The sequence below is a fragment of the Agelaius phoeniceus genome, chromosome 1, assembly GCF_051311805.1.
Source record: "Agelaius phoeniceus isolate bAgePho1 chromosome 1, bAgePho1.hap1, whole genome shotgun sequence".
Classification (NCBI taxonomy): Eukaryota; Metazoa; Chordata; class Aves; order Passeriformes; family Icteridae; genus Agelaius; species Agelaius phoeniceus.
Window position 1 is genome coordinate 67,871,610 of NC_135265.1, and position 22,817 is coordinate 67,894,426.

General features: G+C 36.9%; 1 protein-coding gene across 5 annotated transcripts in view; it reads left to right on the plus strand.

Moving 5' to 3' along the window:
• SLC35B3 (solute carrier family 35 member B3) overlaps positions 1–22,449 on the plus strand; it is a 33,795-nt gene extending 11,346 nt beyond the window's left edge. For 2 of the 5 annotated variants that reach the window (XM_054633510.2, XM_077180911.1), the window contains exons 7-10: positions 1,991–2,083; positions 2,487–2,598; positions 5,506–5,575; positions 6,565–16,557. In XM_054633510.2, coding sequence (XP_054489485.2) covers positions 1,991–2,083; positions 2,487–2,598; positions 5,506–5,575; positions 6,565–6,715 — 426 coding nt within the window. In that variant the 3' untranslated portion in view covers positions 6,716–16,557. Of the gene's footprint in view, positions 1–1,990; positions 2,084–2,486; positions 2,599–5,037; positions 16,558–22,429 lie in introns of those variants that run through there. The other 3 variants (XR_013182930.1, XM_077180919.1, XM_077180915.1) reach the window with 3 other exon arrangements.
• The last annotated feature ends 368 nt before the right edge of the window (positions 22,450–22,817 follow it).

Sequence of the window (22,817 nt, forward strand, 5' to 3'; positions counted from 1 at the left end):
GTGTGCTAGCACCTGGGAGGCGGGTTTTTTAAAATCTTTTGAGATCTGTAAAACTCTGGGTGAATATTTTTGTTCCTGATTCACTGAAATACAATTTTGATAACGTCTTGCTCCATTTTTTAATATACTTACTTGGAATGCAGATTATCTATTCATATGGTCTGAGGTTATTTTTCTTTTTAGACAAGACTTGTTTGAATTTGGCATATTTTTTCTCTGAAATTGAGTAAATATAAGTAAATCTTTTCCTATAAAAGGCATGATATGAATATGTCACAGGTAAAAAGTTACTGAAATTTGTTTTCTATATTTGGCATGTATTTGATATTTAACTAGAAAAATCTAATTTCTCATGAGAATAGCTTCAGAAATGGAGAAGAATTTAGAAGGCATCTTCATTTAAGGCCAGAAGTGATTTAGGATGGCTTGAGAAGTTTGAGCTACAAGTTTCTGGAAAGTGGAAGAATATATACCTAAAAGTGCCACTGTATTCTTGTTTTTATTCTTGTACTTTTTCTTAAGTGTTCACTGCAGAGGTCTGCTGGGGGCAGAGATTTGGCTATGTGACCTGATGGAGCCTTCTTTGGCTGTCATTTCCAAAATCCAAAACCAAAGTACAATCTGTAGCTTGTTTCTTGCCCATTTTGCATTTGACAGTCGTTGCTGCCTTACCTACAAAACTCCTGCTGTCTCCAGGACTTTGCTTTTTATTCTGCATTAGTCTGACAATGCTGGTCCTCATACTGTATACTCATACTACTTTATAGGGAATGAGTGTAATGGTTTAGGATCTAAAGGTTTTGTTCGTGGTTTAGACATTCCACTTCAGGATTTAGTTCAGAGAATTCAGCGCAGAAGTACAAGCAGAATTTTGGAAATAATTTTCTATACTTGAGACTGTGGGTAAAAATTGAATCTGAATTGGAGATCATATTTAATGGACAGTGATCTGAAAATAAAATTGAACAATAAAGTAACCTGTCATCCACAGGGTCTCTCTTACTTTGTCACATTTGGAAATTGCTCTGGATTTAAGCAATTGTGAAAACAGAAAAGATGTATGCATGTATGCATCCTTCTTTATTATAGAGCAGTGATAAGTGGTCTGTTGTCTCATGGAGTTGCTAACAATTTTTAATATTTTTTTCTCAATAACTGAGATATAACAAGACACTGAGTTTTGAAAGCATAGTAGATCAGCATGTTCTAGCCAGTATTGTGTAGAATAGTTCTGTTGACAAGACTACTAAATGTTGCCCAAACAGCTGAATGCCTCCTGCTGCATGGGAGGATGGATGGATGGATGGATGGACAGTTCCAGTTTCTACTTCTGGCTTAGTTTGGGAAAGGCTAGATGAAGATTGTTTTGTTGCTCAGTGCACCTATTAATTGAGTAAGGGTGCAGACAAATAAAGAGCTTACCTGCTTCCTGAGTGTTCTGAGCACTCAACTAGGCCAAAACTGGTCATATTTAAAAATCCTGCATGTTATAACCATGCATGTGTGCCATGCATGTGAAGTGAAGTGACACAGATGAAACTTACATGACACTTCTGGCGGTTCTGTGCTACCCTTTGCACATTTAATGTAATGCAGGTGTTTACTCTGCTGGATAAATAGCAGAAAATGAAATATGTGTAACATGTTCTTCAGACTATTAAATGGCATAGTTGTGGGAAGTTTTATTTAGGCTGTGAAATCCTGAACCTGAAGGATTTACCACAGTTGACACTGACCTCAGGATATTATTAACTGGCTAGCTTTCCAATCTTTTTATGTTGTTGTGGGTAGGAAGAATGTGTCTAACACTTAATGTTGGCTTTTCACTGTACATCAACTATTATATAAATGCTAGTAAAAATATCATCAAACCCTTCAAATTCAGCTCTGAGTTGCTGAGCATATTAATAAGGCCAAGCATCTGAAAGCATTTAATTTTGTCCTTTTGTAAAGTATCACCTAGTAATTATTTTCTCTTACACTATTCTAGGTTTTGTATTCCTATTCAATAGGTTTTGTGTATATTTTATTTGGATTAACATGCACTAGTGGATTAAGCCCTGCAGTAACATTTTGCTCAAAGGTAGGTGTAAAGATTTCCCTTTTTCTATGAAGAACCTCATTGGAAAACCTTGCTCTGTATGATTCAGAAAATCTTACCACTTCTCTCTCTAAAGTTCTATTTTCATCATGTAAACAGGTTAACTTGTATAATTCATACAGTAAGCAAGCTTTTCAGTCTTTGATGTGTTAGATAGGGTAATGTTTTAAAAGCAACAAAATCACAGGACCAGACTTATGAGCTTATAATTTCATTATTATTTTTCCATTATTTAACTAAAATTAAATAAGGATTTTTGCATGAATGCATTGTTGAACAGCTTATTATTGCTCAAGCAGTTGATTAAAGTCTGTAGTTTTATGTCATTTTGCAATACCTCAGGGTTTGTTTTACATTTTCCTAACCAGCTTTTTTATTGTTGCAGCATCCAGTTCAGACTTATGGTTATGCATTCCTTTTCTCCCTGACTGGGTATTTTGGCATATCCTTTGTTCTAGCTTTGATTAAAATCTTTGGTGCCCTTCTCGCTGTAACAGGTATGAACAAATGATATTTTTACTGCCTTTGTATAAAAACAAAGTAATCCTATTCTATTATGTAGGACAGAGCTTTTGAGAATAGTTCTTACACTGGCTTTTTTTCTGTTCTTTGTGCTGACTGATTTGTGTAGCATGGATCTTCACATGGTAGAATGTGTTTGAGATCTTCCCGATTCTTTTTGTGCGACAGTTTCAACCATGAAGAGCCTGTTAAGTAAACTTGTGCATATAGTCCATGCCATGTTTTAGTGCAGAAGCAAGCACTGTTCTAAGTGGAGGGGTTGAAATTGAATCACAGAATTATTTGGGTTGGAAGGAACTTCAATGACCATCTAGTTCAAACTCCCCTACAATGGACAGGGACACTTTCCACTAGACGAGTTTGCTCAAAAGCACCATCCAGCTTGGCCTTGAGTACTTCCAGGGATAAGGCAGACACATCTTCTCTGGACAATCTGTGTCTCACCACTCTGCCAGTAAAGAGTTTCTTCCTAATATCTCATCTAAAGCAGCCCTCTTTCAGTTTAAAGGCACTCCCCCTTGTCCTGTCACTACATGCCCTTGTAAAGAGTCCCTTTCCAGCTCTCATGCAGGCCTCTTTTAGGTACTGTGAGGTGCAATAGGGTCTCCCCAGAGCCTTCTCTTCTCCAGGCTGAACAATCCCAAGTCTCTCAGCCTGCTTTCATAGGAAAATACAGAAAGGAAAAGACATGTATCAATTAAAATATAAAAGAAAAAGTAAGGATGTTCTATAAGGGCATAGTAGGCAGTAACATTGTTTCTAAGCATGTGAAACTACAAACATTAGTCACAAGGACCTTGTGGGGGGAAAGGTGTAGCAAGATGTCATGTAGCTACTTGCCTTTCTTCTTCTCCTAAAAGACACCCTGGTTTCTGTCAGGTGATGCTCTACTTCATTCACAGTAGTGGAAGGGAAAATACATTGTTCTCTGACCTGAGGGTTACGTGCTCTGATTTCCTATCAGTTATTTCCTATGCAGCATATCTGTTCTGTATTTGCTTTTAACCAAGTTCAGTAGCTCTCCTGACTGGAAATTGACCCAGAGGAGAGGCTTGTTTCATGTATTAAAATACCTCTTAAAAAAAAAAGTCTGACTGTACTAAAAAAAACTTTAAAAATGCTGTAGAATAGTAAACCTTTCCCCAGTTTTCTTATGCCTGACCTTGACAATTCTACCACTTGAGCCCTTTCTGTCTTGCCTGTAGCAATATGAAAATGTTTATTGTTCCTTGGAAGAACACCACATTCATTACTGTCCCTCCCAGCTCCCCCATCCACCCTCCCTCTTCTTGAGGGGAGTGGGGTGAAAGAGTTTAATGAAAATTGTATTTCTATTAGCAGAATGAGAAATTATCAGACTTAATTGGGAAAAAGAAGAAAAGGCACTTAATTTAGAAGGAAATGGTTACATAAATATTTTAATTAATAACTGATTTGAAAGAACAGAAATAATTGTAATTAGAAAAACTGAAGTAATTTAACCATTTTTTTAAATTATTCATTTGTAAACTGTTTTCTAATTAAAACTCAATTTCCTTTTTCATTCTTCTTTAATTTTTCATGTAATAGAAAATCATTTTATTTGATGTGCATAAATTTCTTAAAATGTAAAAAGAAAATTATTACTAAAAAGTTGAAGTTGGGGCAGATGTAGCAGTACTGAAGGCTGTTTCTTCTACTATAAAACACTCTTAAGTGAGTATTTGTTTGTGGGGTAGAGCTGGGAAGAATGAAACTTGCTTTTCTAGCCAAAGCACTGTGGAAATACATCAGTAGTCATTGGTTCCTTTTGCCAGTGTGTTTCAGTAAGACTAATTTGGATGTAGTTACACAAATAGGACTTTCCAGTCTGGTATAGTTAAAGGAACTTCATGGTAAGCAAAATATTTTCTGATAATAATATAATAATATTCTTTAGGTGCAGACGTACTGCACCCTGTGCAAGGTTTTTCTCAAGTGAGAACTCTGTGCCATTACATAAAATAACACCTTCTCAGCCCCTTAGCCTCCATAGCTAAACTTGTGTGCTTTCTTACTTTGTTTTTCAACATTTTCTACAACTTTGAGTGATTTATTGATTTTGTTTCAGTGATAAATTATATAGGTTTCCTGGTACACAGTTCATTAGTAATGCTTTATCCTTGTTCATTGCAGATAGCATTGAAATTGTTAAAAAAATTGTTGGGGCTATAATTAATTTCAGAGCAACCAAAGAGTTTATCTCTATTTTAGAAACAGATTGTGTTCTCCACTCTTCTTACTATTTGATTCTTTTTAGTGAACGGATTAGGTGTGGAAGAATGTCTCTTAGTGGTTTTGAGGGAAACTTCCTAATGCAGTCACTGAAGTCAGACATTCTTGGTCTCTTAAGCTTCTAAGCAAAATTTTAATTCTACTGTTAGGGAAATTTTCAGTAACTTCAAAAGAATGGTGAGAGGATAATCCCATTCCACTCAAAAATAGAGCCCAAAACACCATGGAGCTGTAATAACATGAGGCGGAAACAGCAAGATGTTTGACCTTTGGTCTACATCCAAGCTTTAACAGATGAGTTTATATCATCAGTTATTTGCATGTCTGTCTGTCTCTCAGAGACTGTGGATTGATTACCATGAAGTTATTAAATAGCAAGTCTTGTTCCAGAAATTTCCTTGCTGTGAATAGTGTGACTTGAGATGGCATTACTGACACAGTGTACTTGTTTCCAAAAATCACATGGTTCCAGTGCTGTTTTGCATTGCACTGGAGTCTGCGTTTGCACCAAGGGTGTGATCATCATTTTAGTGAGACAATTATTTTATGAGGTTACCTGCTAAGCCTTTGTTATGTTCTTTTGTTGTAACTGAATTCTTAAAGAGGTTAATACTTGTTTTCCTCTGTAGTAACAACAGGAAGAAAAGCAATGTCCATTGTGCTTTCTTTTTTGTTCTTTGCAAAGCCATTCACGTTACAGTAAGTACTTACAGTTTTTAGTGGTTTATAAAGTATTTTATAAAAAATTATGTTCATCATCAAAATATACCAACACTTACTAATCATATTCGGGGTTTAATGCTTGTCTTTTTATATCTTCTACAAATGTTGGCAATCTATTGTAAATTTTGACTGGCTTGTTGATTCTAATCATGCTAGAGAAAAGAGTTTACATTTTTCTAAAGGTCTGGAAGACAACAAAGAAAATTAATATCTAGTGCTTATGATACATTATAAATTGTTTGGGTACTTTCTCTGTGTTGGAAAACTTGTGTAAAGGAAGGGATTTTCTCCATTATGGTATTGTTCCTGCTTTTATAAGCTCAAATTTGAATTTTTAGCTAGCCCTTTTAAAAAACTGTATTATCTTGATGTATTATAGTGCCAAATGTTTGAGTAAATGCAGCTAAGTTGCTACTTTGATTTTAATTGCTCCAGGTTTGAAACAACATAAAATTCTATTTTATTTCTATATACAAATTGCTTTAAGAAAAAGCTTACATGCAAATCCCAAATGGAATTTGCTACAGCTAAAAATATTGAGGCTTAAAAGAATGGAGAGCTGAAAAAAAATGTGCCTACATTGGGAAGAATGGATATAAGGCACGGAGTGAGAAAACATTTTGGACCAGTATAGCTCTCATAATCATAGGAAGGAAAAACATACCAAAACCCCTCAGGATTATTTTATTCATATGAGAAAGAACAGATACTATTTAGTTATTATTTAACTTATAAGTGCATTTCAATAAGTTCTCCAGCCAGGACAGGAATAAAGAAAGGTGGAAGGATAGTAATAATAAAGATTCTGGGAAATTCTATCTCAGAGCCCACTGATTTTTGGGGGAATTTTCTTTAACTCTTCTCTTCTTAATGTGAGGTTTGCTTAATCCACAAATATTGGTATGTAATTGCTAAAGATGAAGTGCTAATGGTAACTTTTTCCCTGTCCTCTGCCTTCCCTTTAGGTACGTGTGGTCAGGCTTACTGGTTGTCCTTGGTATATTTCTTAATGTTTACAGTAAGAATATGGACAAAATCAAACTGCCTTCACTGCTTGGTCTTTGGAAAAAAAGTGTGGAAGAAAGAAAATCAAGGACGTTGTCACAAACTGTATAGACAGTGGTTCATGCCTTGTCTAGACTTTGACTTACTATTTTATTAGAACAGTCTTCAACTGATTCACTTTCCAAAGGGAATGTTATTAAAACCAAAGGAGCTGAAGGCATATTGTCTGCTTGCAGATTGCTATAAGTGCACACTTTCATGAGCCCTTTCTTCAGAGCACTTGAATTCATCACAAATGGTGTTGTAGGCCATTGCCAGATGGTTTTATCAGCAATGAAGGACAGCAGCTCCTGGCAAACTGCTGAGAAGCTGCACTCAAGTGAGACACAGTAGAAGACTGGTTTGGGCATTTTAATAATATTGGCCATGTGGCTGATCTGAAATTAGTGGTTCTTTGTTAATTGTCTAGGTGGGGTAATTTAAATGTAATACTGTACTAATCACCAACTGGTTGACCAAATCGTGAATTCAAAGGTGGAAGGTTTAGAATACATTATGTTGTCACTCTTTTACATTTTAAATAAAAATGTTGGGGTTTGTTTAAGTTATTGTTTAGATCATCACAGAACTTGATATTTATTTTAATAATTGAAATTTTTATTGAAATCCTAGTGCTCCTCTTTTTGAGTATTGCTTGCAAGTCACAAAACTGAGATTGAGTTTGTGCTGTCAACACTCATGCTTTTGCTAGGAGGAAATGGGCTTTTAAGCTTGAATGGGGTGAGATGTAAACATTGGTGTAAGAAACTGTTATTTGCTTAATCTGTGGTCAAATACATCATTTTTAGTGGCCTGTGGCCCTCTCTATGATAGTGGTATAAAGAGACATGGAAGTTCTTAAATTTATATCATCAAATCAAAATTCTTCAATTTCAGTATGGGGGTAAATAATAACAGCATCAGCTAATGTGATTGGAATATGTATTATGTCAGTCTGTGTGGTCTTCCGATGATGTTAAGAGGATTAGGGTACAGATTACAGTTTTCTTTCTTCAGTGACAGGAGGAGACAATGTGCTACCAGTCTGTCTTTTTCATCATGAATTTAGGAAGACTAAGTCCATTTATCGCTCTTTCTTTTATAGTCAACTTGCTTTTGAATCACTTGCCATCCTTTCGTTTTATATATTTAACAACAGCACTTTAAAAATACTAATCACCTTACAAATCATTGTTCTTACATGGTCATGGTTTTTTTGTTATTGTGTCCCTTAGATGCATCTTGGTGTGTGTTCTTTCAACTTAGGCACAAATTAATTAGATAATAGAAATATATAGTCAGAAAGAACATACTGAGAATTAAAAAATCTCACAGGATGGCCTTCTGTCAAAAATACTAGTTGATGAAAGTATTAGAGATATACAAAATGTTTTTCAGACACTTAAGAAGAATTGCTGTTCAAAGGAGCTTGTAATCAAAGCACAGACACAAAATGTGCCTTAAATTTTTCTTATTTATTTGGTAGCTTGCATCTGCCATGTTAAATATGTTATGGAATAGAGCATGGAGTAACAGCCAGCTGAGCACAAATGGATGAACAAGAGAAGCATTCAGTGCTGACATATCTGCACTGTTCCAGTGCTGACACTTCTCTGGGGTGTCAGCAAAGCTTCTCAACACATACAAACCCACTGTTGCCAAATCAGGAGAATTTATTGCATGGAAGAGTTTCAGGTTTTAAATTCCCAGCTCCTGCATGATTGTGTCCTGGATGAGGTAGAGAGGTAAGAATTTGATGAACAGAGACACCTTGAAGGAGACAGATGGCCTGCCATGGCTGTCCATTTTCATGTTGCAGCCCAAGTTTTATGGTAAGGTATAATAAAGCATTCCAATTTCAAGTGTAAGAGTGCATTTGACCAAATCGAGGAGATTGATACACTTCTTTCCCTGTAATACTTATCAACTCTTACATTCCCTTGCATTCTTTTCACTAAATGAAGTTGGTCTTTCCAGTGAGGTTAAGATAATTTTACAGTCCTCATTCTGCCAGCCATAATCTCTGCCTGTTGCTAAACTTTATTAACCTTTAGAAAAACAAATTTTGTGAAAGCTACAACATATGCAGAAAGTCAGAGTAAATATAATTCATTTGGCATCTGTTTTATTTAAATAGATGAGAAGTCACTCACAAAGTTTCTGACTAGAATTCAAATATAGTATGTATGTTTCTGGATAGCTAATATAATCCAGTTTTGTCTCTATTGTCTCTCTTTGAAGAGAATAGTAATCAGAATAATTCACCTTTTAATTTATTTTCTATTGTATACAGGGCTGAGTTAATGAGCTATCGTTAGGGGAAGTTTTGATTTATTTTTTTATCATTTTCTTAACTGTAGAAGTGTATGTTTTGTTTTACTGGTGTACTTCAAAATTATTTTTATATACAAATGGATATTGTAGGTTTACTGTTAATAGCATAGATTTAAGAGTTAACCCTTTATTTTCATAGGTATGAGTCTAGTACTTGCCAATCAACAATATGTGTGTTAAAGAAAATGCACACACAAATGAGAGTAGTTTATAATTTTCCACACATCATGGTCTGTGCAGTTTGATGCCTTCTTTAAGAAAACCTTCATTTCAGTGAATTACTGTTTGTGGGGTTTTTTTTAATAAGCTTCGTAGTGCACGCAAGCTAGAAAACCTTCCAAACCTGCAAGTGTTCTTACTACAAAATTTTGGGGTTGAGTCTTCTGTACTGTGTATGTATGTTGGTTTTGTGTCGTCTATGAAATATGAATAAGGGCTTGTCCACAAAGTACCTGTAAATTATTTATTTTTTGTGTAAGAGCACTTATATTGGGGTATTGGTTAACCCTTCCCAGTGTTGAAGGCTGGTCATAGTAACTGTTGCATTTTATACTTATTGTTTCCTGGGCTCTGCAGTAGGCATGGTGAAACTATAGGAAAAAGCCAATCAATTCTCTCACCAGAAAATTTGTTATCTAAATATAATGTGAATTAGTTGCTTTTTATTCTTGTGCTACACAACTTTTTCCTCTCTATAAAAAAAGTCTATGATGTAGGAATTAGTTATAACAGCATTGAAATTCTGAGTAAAATTTAAGTCTGACCAGCATCTCCTCTGATGTCAGGAATCTACTTCTGTGATACCTGCTTCTGCCTCCTTTGGATAGCTGAGGGAGCTCTGTTTTTCTAAATCAGCATGCATTTGCAGTTGCTTTCATATTACATTTTTGGATTTTTTGGGCACACTTCAGTAATGAAGTAATTGACTGAGCAGTGGATTTCTTCAGTGTTTCAGTACTTCAGTATCAGCCGAACTGCTGATTACACAGTTACCTGTGTGGGAATACAAGTGTGGAAGAACTAATGCCCTGCCCTCCAAACCTACAGTGTTTCCTGATCTTGCATTAAACTGTTTGTCTTCATCTTGTTTTACCACTCCTGTGCTTTGAACTTACCAAACTTTTTAAGCTAAAGCCTGGGCTTTATATCTTTCCTACTTGACTTCCTTAATTGTATTTCTTGCTTTTGCATGTGAAATCCTTTTTTAACATGTTCTGTTTATGCTCTGTGGATTGTTTCAGGATTGTATTCCTGTATTTAAGGGCTTACATCACACTGTTGTAGGTTGGTCACATTCCAGATTTTCTGTTTGATATCATTTATAACCATCTGGGTGATTACTTTAAATCCTTTATTCTCAATGAAAAAATCTTTCATACTTCTCATTATTTTTGGAAAGGTCTTGATGAGTGCACATATGAGTTAACTCCTTGACCTCATTCCATCTTCCAAGAAAATCTCTCTTCTCCCTTGCCTGCCTGTGAGAACTAGAGGAAGAGGAAATAAATTATTTCAAGTGCTCTTTTTTTCCCTTTAATAAGTGCCTTCCTCACTAACCTGGTATGTCTTAATTGTTTCTTATATTTCTGCCTCCCATGCTCCCAGGCACAAACAAGCCCTTCTCTCATGTTTGACTGCTGCTTGTTCAATCATGGAAACTTTTTGAGTTGTTTACTGTTCTGAAAAGAGGTATAAAATTGCATGTATACTCTGGAGGGCAGGAAATAATAAGTAAACTTCACAAGTTAAGGAAGTAATTAAATGGATTAATACTTTTTTTCTGGAGGGGTTTTTTATATGGTTTAGTTAACAGCTCAGAATTTTTTAGTGGAAGGGGTTTTCTTTTACATTTTACCTGTTTTAAAGTCTTTATATTAATTTTAATATTTAATATAAAACTCCTGATGTTTCAGCTTTTAGAGATTAATTTCAGTCTTGCCTATGAGGCAGGAAAGCCCTATCTCCATTTCAGAGATGTAGCATAAATGGTATCTTGCCTAAAGTTGCCTTGGTAAGTCTGATGAGCAAGGAATAGCTGTTAATACCCTAAGTCCAATGTGCCCCAAGTCCAGCAGAGCCCGTCTGTACTTTAAATGAAATGGTACCAATGTAAGGTCAGTTTTCTGTTACCCCCAGCATTAGAGATGTTAAATTGTTTCTTTTCCTTGTTCTGTACAAGTACAATTTAAAGGGAAAATAAGGCAGCCATAAAATAGCTTTTTCTGCATTTTATTTGAAGTTTTTTGCATTGTCATTTTTTGTTGATTTGTTGTTTTCTGTGAGCACCTCTGTGGAAGCAAGCTGGACAGTAGCAGTTTTAGGAGAAGCATAATATCCTTCACTTTAAGGTGACTGATTCACCTTGCTACTAGTCAAAAGCTGCTGCCATGGGAAAACTATGAGGAATTGTCATCACATGAGGAATTAAGCATAATGATGCATTGTGGGGTCTGTATCACTTTGCCATTCTCTTGTAGAGAAGCAAAGACTATTTCAATAAAGAATATTCATGCACAAATAGTCGGCTTAGAATACAATGCTGACTTAACACTTCTCTACACCTGGATTGTGTTGTTATGCTAGTTTTTTGAGATGTGTTAGTAATGCTTGTCTCTACTTTTTAGATGTTTTCTTTGTTAGATTTCTCAGTTTTATGCTTCCTTTTCTTTTTTTTTATTACTTACGTTTAAGTGTAAAATTTTACATTGTAATTTTCATTACATCTGTAGTGCTGTGACCAGTTCTGGGCTCACCAGCACAAGAGGGAAATGGGGCTACAGGAGAGAGTCCAGCAAAGTGACAAGAAGATGATGGACTCAACCATCTCACCTGTGAGGAAAGGCTGAGAGAGCTGGGATTTTTCATCCTGGAGAAGAGAAGGCTGGGGGGAATTCCATCAATGTGTACAAACACTGAAGGGAGGACACAAAGATGGGGGAGCCAGGAATGACAGCACTGAGGCAGTGGGCACACACTGAAACACAGGGAGTTCCCTCTGAATAGAGGAAATACTTTCTTACTGTGCAGGTGATTGAGCACTGGCATGGATTGCCCAGAGAAGTTGAGAAGGCTCCATCATTGGATATATTCAAAAACTGGGTATGGTCTTGGGCAGCTGGCTGTGGGTGGCTTTGCTTTGAGCAGGGGCAAAGGCACCTTCCAACCTCCGTCACTCTGATCTTTAACCTTGCTGTCTTTGTCTATCTTCCACTTTTTCTCATGTTTGCAAATTGTTAATAAATATGATTAAAACGAGTATCTCTGAGTTGGCTGCAGTAACTGCTGGAGCTGGCAGCGCCACTCTGGAAACGCCTGATAGGGTGGTTCTGGCTACACAGGGAGTACCTCCAGAGCAGAATCCCGTGGGGAGAGAGACACCTTCCTTTGGTAACTGCTGCTCAGTGCAAAACAAGAGTATGCGACTGAGCAAATGCAAGACACTTGTAGATGAAATTGATATCGTCATTATAGAAGGAGTTCAAAGTTGCTTTTTATTTTCTACATTTGGAGGTTGCAAAGCTCTCTGCTGCTCTAGTGCAGCACCTGATTTGCAGGTACACTGGAAGTGCTGCTATGCTGCTTGCTGCCTTCTCGTCAGCATTATGCATGAACGTGGACAGCTGTGGTAGATGCCCTCTCACTTGTTCAGAACCTGAGTCTGAACTCCACTTAAATACAACTCTGTAGTAACAGGCATTCATGGGAGCAGATCTGTGCAAAAGTCCAGTACATAACGGGGTCTGCAAGGAACATGCACAAACCCTTTATTGGGGACTGTTGTGCTGGGGTACTGGTTTTAAACTAAAATAGGGTAGATATAGATTAGATATATGGAAGAAACTGTTTACAATGAGAGTGGCAAACCAGTGGAACAATTACCCAGAGAGGTGGTAGATGCCCCATCCTGGGAAACATTCAGGGTTCTGTTGGACAGGACTCTGAGCCACCTGATCTAATTGAAGGTGTTCCTGCTCATTGCAGAGGGTTAGACCAAGTGACCTTTAGAGGTCTCTTCTAAACCAAACTATTCTATGTTCTCAAAGGCGATTTGAGGCCCCTGGAAGGCTTTAATGCATAAAGAAGAGATTGTATAGGCTTCAGGCAGCAACAAGCAGAATTTAAGCTCTTTAGGCTTTAACATGCCTTTAATCTTTTGTTGATTTAGCCTTAAGTTAGGATTATTCATTTTATGTACTATCCAAATTTTGGTACTGGAAAATCTTTTTAGTGAGAAATACACTAAAAGTTGCCCTTAATAAGCAGTTCAAGCTGACAGCTGGTAGTGCTGTATACCTAGTTTGCACTGTCCTGTGCAGTGCAGTTTATAGACAAATAATTGAGTGAGTGCTTGGCCTCTTCAAATGAAGACTGTTAGGAAATATATAAAAGAAAATAAATTCTGTGTAACTTTGTAGATAAGAACTGGTTTAAAGGTAGCTAATCCTTACTTTGAGTCACACCCGATTTCCCTGGACTCCTTATTCTTAATAAATAGCTCATGCCTGGCTGTACAAGCTTGGCTTGCAGACTTCATCTTTCCTGGGATTAAAACAGCCTGAGATTAAGCTATCATGCTTGCATGCTTGCCAGGTCTGAGACCACTTATTGCCTGAAGCTTTTGGATCCCCAGGCACATAGGTAAAGGCTGCTTGAATAATCGACCATCTTAGACTTGGTAAATTTTGCATCAAAACACAGCTTGAATAGAATCTATTCTTTGATGAGAATTCAGGTTTTTTTCCAGGAAGTTGAAGCATAGGCTGTGTACAAATGATACATAGTTTGGCATCTCAGTAAAAATATCACTAGTGAAGAGAGCTAGCTTTCTTCCTACTGAGAGCTAAATTTGTGTGGAGAACAGGTGTAGCTGTGTATTGGAAAGGTGCAATGTGACATCTTTTACCAGATTATATTTCTGCACTCTGCACTGGGGTAGGATAAGAAAGGAATGAAAATCAAGTATTAATTCTTGGCCATCCTACTTTTACATTGCATAACGTTGAATGTGACAGATACAAAGCAGTTTTCAGTAATCAAACTAAGGCTCAGGACAGGGATTTTTCAAATGAATTGAAGACAATTTAAATACTATTGAGCCTTTACTACTCTACTGTTCTGAAAATATCAAATTCAACAACTACTGAAGAGCATCAGGCTGCCTCTCTCTGTGGAAAGCTTCTCTTCCTGTCTATGGAGATCCACAGTGAAGACAGATTAATCTTAAATATGTATGTTGCTTGATGTAGGTATGCTGAGACTTTGTGACTGGAAAAAGGATGGCTTCTGTCAGTCATCTTCAGTGCAGGTCCTCCAAATCTGAGAATATCTGTGCAAAACTGAAAATTACTGAAAAATGTTTGGTAGGTACACAAGTGGCCAAAGGGAGCCTTTTATAATTTAGTGTGCAATTTCCTCAATATGCTAGATTTCTTCCTCTGGGGCCGTGGTTTTTTGATCAGATTAACTGTTCTCTTTCTGCTAATGACTTAGAGTGTTAAAGTGTGTTTTTTAGAAAATGCAGATACTTGTGTTTTGCACAGTTTAGGGAGTTCAGATTGATTCTTTTTAATTTGTTTTATTTTTCCTAATTAGAATTTTATGGTGCAGGGGATTATTTATAAGTAGTTTTCAATATTAGGCTTTTATCCTCTGTTTAGTTTATTTATTGAGACTCACAGTAAAAACTGCATGTCTTCTTGTCCATCTTCATTTCTATTATTGCAATCTCTCTTCAAGAGAATTGCTAACCTGCATTATTTTCTCAACATCATGTAGTAAATAATGGTACATGTCTGAAACTCATCACAACAGCAAATAAGATGGTGCATAGTGCATCATCCTTTCCAAACTGCCACAGCAGGGAGGCCTGGCAGTACATCCATTACCTCTGTAATTTCTTGCAAAAAGCTTGATTTTTCTGCTCTTTGATGTTTTAAGGCAGCAACAGAAAAAGAGCTGAGGTAGCTACATGGGGATGTGAGCCTTTGGGAGAAAGTTGTTTTATTTTAGTCAGAGGTGCAACCCACATTAAATTGCTTGTGGCTTTATCTCCATATTTGCTCCTCTCCCCTTACCCTTTTCATTTTCTCATAACTGGAGAATACATTTAAAAACCTCGCATCCTAGTTACTAATTTTGTACTGTGCGGGATTTTTTTTGTTGTTTTGTATTCCTTTCACCATGGCAACTATGCCCTTATTGAATGTTCATTTTGTTCTCCTCTTGAGCAGAAGATACATGGACTATGTATCTTTGTGCAAAGATGGACTATGTTTCTTTGTGCAAAGTTCTTGAATTATTAAAAATAAGGACCAGATCCCCAAAAATATGTAAATGTTTTGCTCCTTAAAATGGATGATAGACAGCAAAGAGTTTGTGTCCACAAATTCCTGTGATGTGAGACTCAGAAAAATTCCACACAGTAGGAACTGCCCATATGTGCACACTTCTCACTGGAAAAACCCATAAATTATCTCATATGTGTTGAGCACATGGGATGTCACTGTGGAATAGCTGACATTATAAAATCACATTCTTCCATACTTTGCAGCAGCTTTGATGTGTCTGTGACCTGTACTGTTACATTTTGCAAAGAGCTGGAGAATATCTGGGAGTGAGCAGAGGGATGCAGCCAATACTTCCTTAAATACATGTGTAGCCTCATAACCTCAGCAGTCTCTTTAGCAGAAAAAAATGGTGAAAAAATCACAGCAAAGCCCCCCTGCTTGTGGTCTTTTAATATCCAGCTATCAAAACTGCAGTACCAGTAGCCTGTGAGTTGCCCACTGCTGTAGGGATGAACATTTCCCCTCTCTGCTAAACCAGTTAATATTAAGTCTGAATTTGTACTTGTTATAATATCCTACCAATAAACAAAACCAACACATTTTTCTATCAGGTATAATTTCATTTCTGTTAAAAGTGTGAGCTACATTCTGGCTCTCTTAACTACCATATAGTCAATTGCAGATTTATTTTGACAGTGAAATAACTGACACTTATGAGTCTAACTTAATTTCATCTCTTTGCCTCTGGAATTCTAGTATCCAAAAGCAAACCAAGTGATTTACTTGTATTTGTTGCTCAGAAGTCTGTGTCTGGCACTACTGCATCTTATTTTTTAAACAATGTATTAATAAAGTTCTGTTCAGACACAACTCCCTGTTTCTCCACAGCTATCTGTGAAAATCTGTATTTTTAGTTTGCAAGAAGTGTATTAACTACAAATTTGTCCAAATCCTATTGAATGTAGTGCATTGCACAGTGTACCATGAAGCCTGTTGACACATACGAGCTGCATGGACTGCAGATGTATTGTTATTTCGCTGCAAGAAGACTGTAACTGCTACTTACATTTCAGAAGAGAACAGAATCTCTTATCTTTGGGATCTCCTGTTGAAACAGAGGAGTTAGTTCTGTTCTGCCAAAAAATAACATCTTTCCTGAAGAAAAAGAAAGTATTTGAGACCTTGCCTTGCCAATGGAGGACAGCACACTTGTATGAGTTCATATGTTTAATATGCATGAAATTAGTGTGTTTTTGCAGCATGGACAACAATTAAAGAAACTGTGTATACAAATTGAGACTAGAAGAAATTCTTGAAGAAAAGCAAAAACATACAGTTTACCACAAAATGAGATCAACCACCTCCTCCCTGGGGCTGAGTTTCAGCAATTTTAATTCCTTCAAACTCAACAGCCAAACTGGAGTAATTGTGTGTATGATTTGGCTTGGGCTGAGGACAAATTTCATCCTTAGGGAAAGTGTAGGGAATATTTTGGTGATAGAAAAGGTAGGAACAACAAAAGCTAGGAAAGAACAATTCAGTCTTACTGGAAATGCTGTTTGATCTGAGACAAGATGTTACATTTTTAGTTAAGTGCTGGAATAGATCTTTATCCAGTGATCCAGTTACCACACCAGTCATCCTGACTCCTGGAGTCCCTTTCCTTGAGAAGGCTGTAATGTTACAAGTTCATAGAGGAGGTTTAAATAAGAGGATGAGAAGATGGGCACTTTCCCACCACATTGTGGAACATAATTTACTTGGGCAGTTTCATAGCTAGGAGAGAACTGAAATAAAAGAATTAGGTCTCTATGTAGGTCCTATATTAAAGGTGCATTGTATCTTACCAGTTTTACAGGACAAAATAGAATCAGCACAAAATATTCTTTCCAATTTTATTCTTTATATTTTACTAGCATTATAGTTGGAGCATCAGCACCTGGGAATCTGATCTTCACATTTCTGTTACTCCTCCAGAATAAGGCTGGCATGGCTGTTTAGCAGGGGTTCCAGAGAGCATTCTCAATCCAGAGAAATACGAGGATTTTGTTTTACCTGTCCTTTTAAGATCTTGCCACTCTGAAAGTCCTCTAAAACAGCAAGTAAATGGGAGAAAAAATTGTCAAAATGCATACTTGTTTTCCTCTGATTTTGCTCTAGCCATTTTTTTTTTGAGTAAAAGTCTGCATGAGTGTTCAGGATTTTTAAATTTTAATGGTGCCTTCATTAGGAATATTAAGTGCTAGTACTTAGTAGAGTTTCTTAATTGGCATTAATGTAACAGGATTTTAATAGTTTATCCTAAGGAGTCTTGAGCTAAATTAAATTTGAGTTCACATTTTGATAATGTAAATGTACAGAATATAAATTTTGTGGGAAGGTTATAAGTATCCCCAACCAGAACAGCCCAGTTTATCACTTTGCCCTCCTATCCCAAACAGCCCACACCTTTTCCCTGCTTTGTATCGAAGCATGCAAAGGATAAAACGCTGAAGGAAAAATGCATAGTGGTGTTTTAAAAGTCTTTAATTTGAAGATCTAAAATGCCTGTCTGTCACTGAATAGTTAGAGCTTCACGGCTCTGCATTCTGAGGTGAGACTGAGGGCTTTAGATACTTTCTCTGCTTTGTTCCCCATAGTTTCATAAGTGGAACTTCAATTGAATTTTCTGGATTTACAGTGCTTGTCTTAGGGAGGTTATTTGAACCACGTAGCTGTGGTTGTTTGTGTTGGGGTAACACATACCCAGCTCTGCCTTGCAAACAGCCCTGTGGTGCAAAGTCACCTTTGTCATGGGAAGCAAACCAAACCAACAGGCAGTCAGCCTCATGTGAAAAATGACAATATATTTTTCCCCACTTCAGAGGAAAAGAAAACAGAGTGACTCTAATGTGGACCTGCTGGATTCCAGCCCAGTGCCTTTGTACCATAACCTCTGTATTGCTCTTCCTTTGTCTTATTAATTATTTATTTTATTAATTTCATTAGCTTGATAACTGCTCTCATTCTGACTGATATAACATGAAAAAAAGTAGTTTTAAAATACCTTCCAGGGCTGTTGTGGTGGCCCAGATAGGGCTGTGTCAGAGACCCCAATTCATTTCACAGCCTTTCAGTCCTCTGGATGCCACGTTTACTAACTAGACTCCCACAGGTTTCTCCACAGCAGGCAGAAGGGCAGATGAGCAAAAAGCATAGTCAGTACTTCAGCAAGTGTTGGATGCTTGATAGAGTTTCATCAGGAAATGCTTCTGGTGCAGTAACTTCCTAAGGCTTCCTTAATTAGCACCTAGGCTTGCAACCTTCACTATGCAGGAATGCTCTCTCAGCAGCAGGATAAAAACAGGTCTCCCTCTCATCTTACTACAAAGGAAGCTGTGAGTCTCTTGGGCAATGTGACCTCAGAGCAAAGAGCTACCATTGTCATCTGTGAGTTTTGGATTAAAAGGTTCTTGTACTCAATTTAGGGGAAATAATATTTGAATCCTCAAAGCATGGGTGTTCAGCAAGTAAAATTCAAAATGCCTCGACTAGCTACTGTCAAGCACCCAACTCTTCCTGGATAAACAACAGGCTACAAATACGTCACAAAAAATGGAAAATAATGTTAAATTATAAATATATATGAGAAAATTGTACTGCGCTGGCTAGCAATTCATTTTAAAAGAGGAGTTGAAATTGATCAAATTAATTGTTTGTTACTAATTATTTGCGTAGTGCTAGCTGTGATGTGAGACCTTGAGGGTGGGAATAAATTATCTTAATGAGGGATTAGGTTAAAGCATGTTATAAATTCTCATTTCAAGAGCCAACCCCACTATTAATATATTTGCCTATAACTGTGAATCTTCTTTAATAGCTGCCTTTTTCTGCACTGCATAAAATGTTCCTCTCTTTTTAAATCCGTGTTCTGAAGAGGAAGTCTTGGCCTCCCTGATTTTATCTTCATTAGAAACCACTCAGAAATATCAGCAAGGAAAGAACAGTAATGTAGAATGTAAGTTATATTTCATTATAGAGAGAGAAATGTTCACATCCCAAGGATGAAGTACCAGAGACCTTTTAGCAGGAGCTGAACACATCCCTGCTTTCAGAAGTCCTGTTGTGTAGAAACCTCACAGAGTGTTTTCCAAGTGAAATGAGGATGGAGAAATGCTGATAAACTGTTAATACAACCTTGAAGGGAAAAGAGGAACAAGGAGATATGTACTGCTTCCTGGTGAGAGTCAATAGCTGCCTCTCATGATCCAAATGCTGTGCAGGCTCATCATGGTTTGCCTCAGACAATCTAAGTAGCAAGGATTTTAAATCCTATCTTCGTCTACTAAGCCTCTGTAGTCACATTATTAGCATACTTAATTATTATAACTGCTATTAATAATTCATAGCAAATTCTGAGGTATATCATAGGCAGATTGAAATGGGGACAATTTCTCTTTATGTATGTAGGCAATATTTTGGGAGTCTAGATATTAACACAATCTAACAACCACGTAATAATAAAACATTATGTTTTTTCTCTCCCTTTCCTTAGTTGTCCTCAAAATACTTTTAAAAGAAAGGGCATGTGAGTATCTGTATTCCTACAGGTAGGTCAACACCCACAGTCAGCACTCAGCAGGTCAATGTGGCAATCAACACTCACACACCTCCCTGTGCCTCCTGTGTGTGCTCTTTTCTTTAGATACTGCTTTGTCACAAGGCCATCACTGCTGGCAGTTTTCTAAGGTGGGAGTGGAGAAGCAGGAGGATGTGTTAGAAAGTCTTGCCTTTCCATTAACTTGGTTTGTTTCAGAGTTCATTTCATTGGATTTCCTCTGTATTTTTCAGGCATGATATAATGCCTCAGTTTGCCAAGAACTTTTGAGGACTTTTTGAAGAGATATTTTATTTCCCTTCTTTTTTACTCTTTAAATATACACTGCTGGTTTTGACTCATTACCTGTCTCTCCTTTTCTGCAGCACTTGGTGTATAATTGCTTCAGCTCTGGAAACACACAGGAGATGATACACTATCCTTCTGATTGTCAAAGCTTTTGGGGGATGCTGTTCATCTCACTGGAAACAGAGCTGGGCCCTCTCTACTTTCAGAAAGACTATTTTCCAAGGACTGCCAAGCCCCTTGCTATTGAAATTCAGAACAGTAGCAAACTTCCCAGTATTCATTATTCTATTCAGTCTCAATTCAGAAGCAGTACTTGTGTGTTTGGTTTGTGCAGGAAAGATTCATCACATTCTTGGGTCAGCTACCTTGTCAGCTTAACAAACACAAACACACGGACACACAGAGAGGGGAGAAAAAATGAGCTTCATATGCTTCATTCATGTCAGAACTCAACAACTTTAAGAGTGCAAATATTCTGCAGTCACTCATGAAAAGAAATTTTTAATAATAAATATCTAACAATTAATGGGCTGGTAGCTGCAGTTGTCTTCAGGGCATAATATCTAATTTCCTTGCAATGTTTCATATCCTTACTTTTCATGCTGCAACAGTCTATCATTAAAACCAAATGCAGGTTTCTATCACTTTTATTTATTTTTCAAATCAACTTATAAATCAGTGCCAGACCTTGTTACAGATGAGTTCCAATAAATTATCAGCTGTGGACAAATTCTGAATGTTAAACATTCTCTGTTTTTTCCTTTTTTTTTTTCCACCACCACATACTATGGTCCTATGTCACCCTTTGAGAATGGAACTCATGCAGGAGCTTTTGGAGGGGTTTTGCCCTCTTTAACAAGATGGAAACCTGGCTACATTTTTAAATAATGTAAAAATATAAAAATGTTTGTTTCTCTAGGGAAACTGTTTCACACAACCTGCAACAAAATTTACATCTCTGGACTTCAGTAAAATAGACATCATTTCTTCTACTTCTAACTGACAGGCAATTCCCAGAGCAACTTGTAACCCTAATCTAACTCACATTAATACTTTTACCAAAATGCTGTGTTGCCCTTCAGAAGAAGGTCAAAAATGCTATCATGTGCTGATGCTTAACTTTTCCTTGGCTGGTTTGTCACTTCTAAATTGGATTGTTGCAATTAGCAGTGTATTGCTAGTTTTGATATGACTCTATCAGTTAAGTAAATTTTATTGCTAGTTTTACCAGTAGGCTGAGATATATCAAATGGCCTGAAGTGGCACAGCCTTGCATGGTTGATGGGAAGCTCTGAATATAGTAATTAGCAAAATAACCTCTAAAAACATTCTAGGTTCAATTAGCCTGAATGAACTCTGTAAGATGTGAACATATATGGAAGATGCACCCAAAAAATATCATTTACAGAAGGCCCTCTCCAAAATGTTGTGTTCTCTCACAGTTTCCCTATTTTAGGTCTCCTCTATTCTGCTTGTTTTCTTCTTTCTTCTTTCTTTTTTAATCATTATGCTTCTTTTTTTTTTTCACATCTCTTGGGTTTTCAAAACTTTCCCTTTATTATTTATTAGACAACATAGACTTTAATTCCCACAGACAGAGTATGATTTAGTTGATTTTATCTCTTTGAATTCAAGTAAACTTCAACCCATTCCAACCTTAAAAGGAATCAAATGAAAACTACCCAGTGTTCTTTTTTTTTGTTTTGTTTTGTTTTTTGTTTTTTGTTTTGATAAAACCCCTTGTTATTAGACTCTACTGTTACTTTACCAAGTGGTATTTCTGGTCATTGTCTAATATTTACCTTACTGGGTAAATTAGGTCATTTGATATATTGTTGAGTGACAGACGACATTAATCCTTAGCAGAAAATAGGAAATCCTTGAAGAAAAACAGGAAGAATTTCTACACAATGTGGCTAGACCATGGCATGGATGAGAGCCAAAAGTGCAGATTATGCAGCAGTTTTACACACTTTCCATCTGAATTTAAAAAAAAAAAAATTGTAATTATAAAGTGACAACTTTTGGCTTCATCTGAATGCAGCGAAAAAATCCTTGATGTGCATTTGAGCTCTCTTCTGATTCCTGCCTAATGAATCATTTGTAGTCTTTTTTATGCATCTCCTCCCAGGTACCTGCCATTATTTCAATAAAGCAATTACTTTCTTCCCCTGAATTCTTCATTTAAATACTTATCCTTGTAATCGGCCAGATGAAACTGCCTTATTCCTATGGCAAAGTAATTATATGTATGACTGGTTGTTTCTCCTTGTCCCTCAGATTAAATGCTCTTCAGGGCAAAGATGCTGTTGGTTTCATGGTCTGCTCTGCATCCACTATCAGCACAACAGCAAATGCACAGGTACAGAGCTGAGCCACATAATCTCCTTCTGATTAAAGATGTAACTTTTGCTGCTACACAGAAGCACCTGCTTTGTTTGGTTTATCAGTCCCTGTGAAAGACCAACAAGGAAAATCAAGGATGTCTTGAGTTGCAAAACATGCAAATCTGGGGACAGAGCAAAACTTAGACTTTGCTGCCCTGTCCTACTAAATTTCAGTCAGCCCATTTACACTGTTTGTGTGATACAAAAAGCTGTCTAGAGCAAGTACTGAGCTGGGAATGTGCAATTCACAGCTTTCCTGGGGAGGTGTATTTTTAAATCTG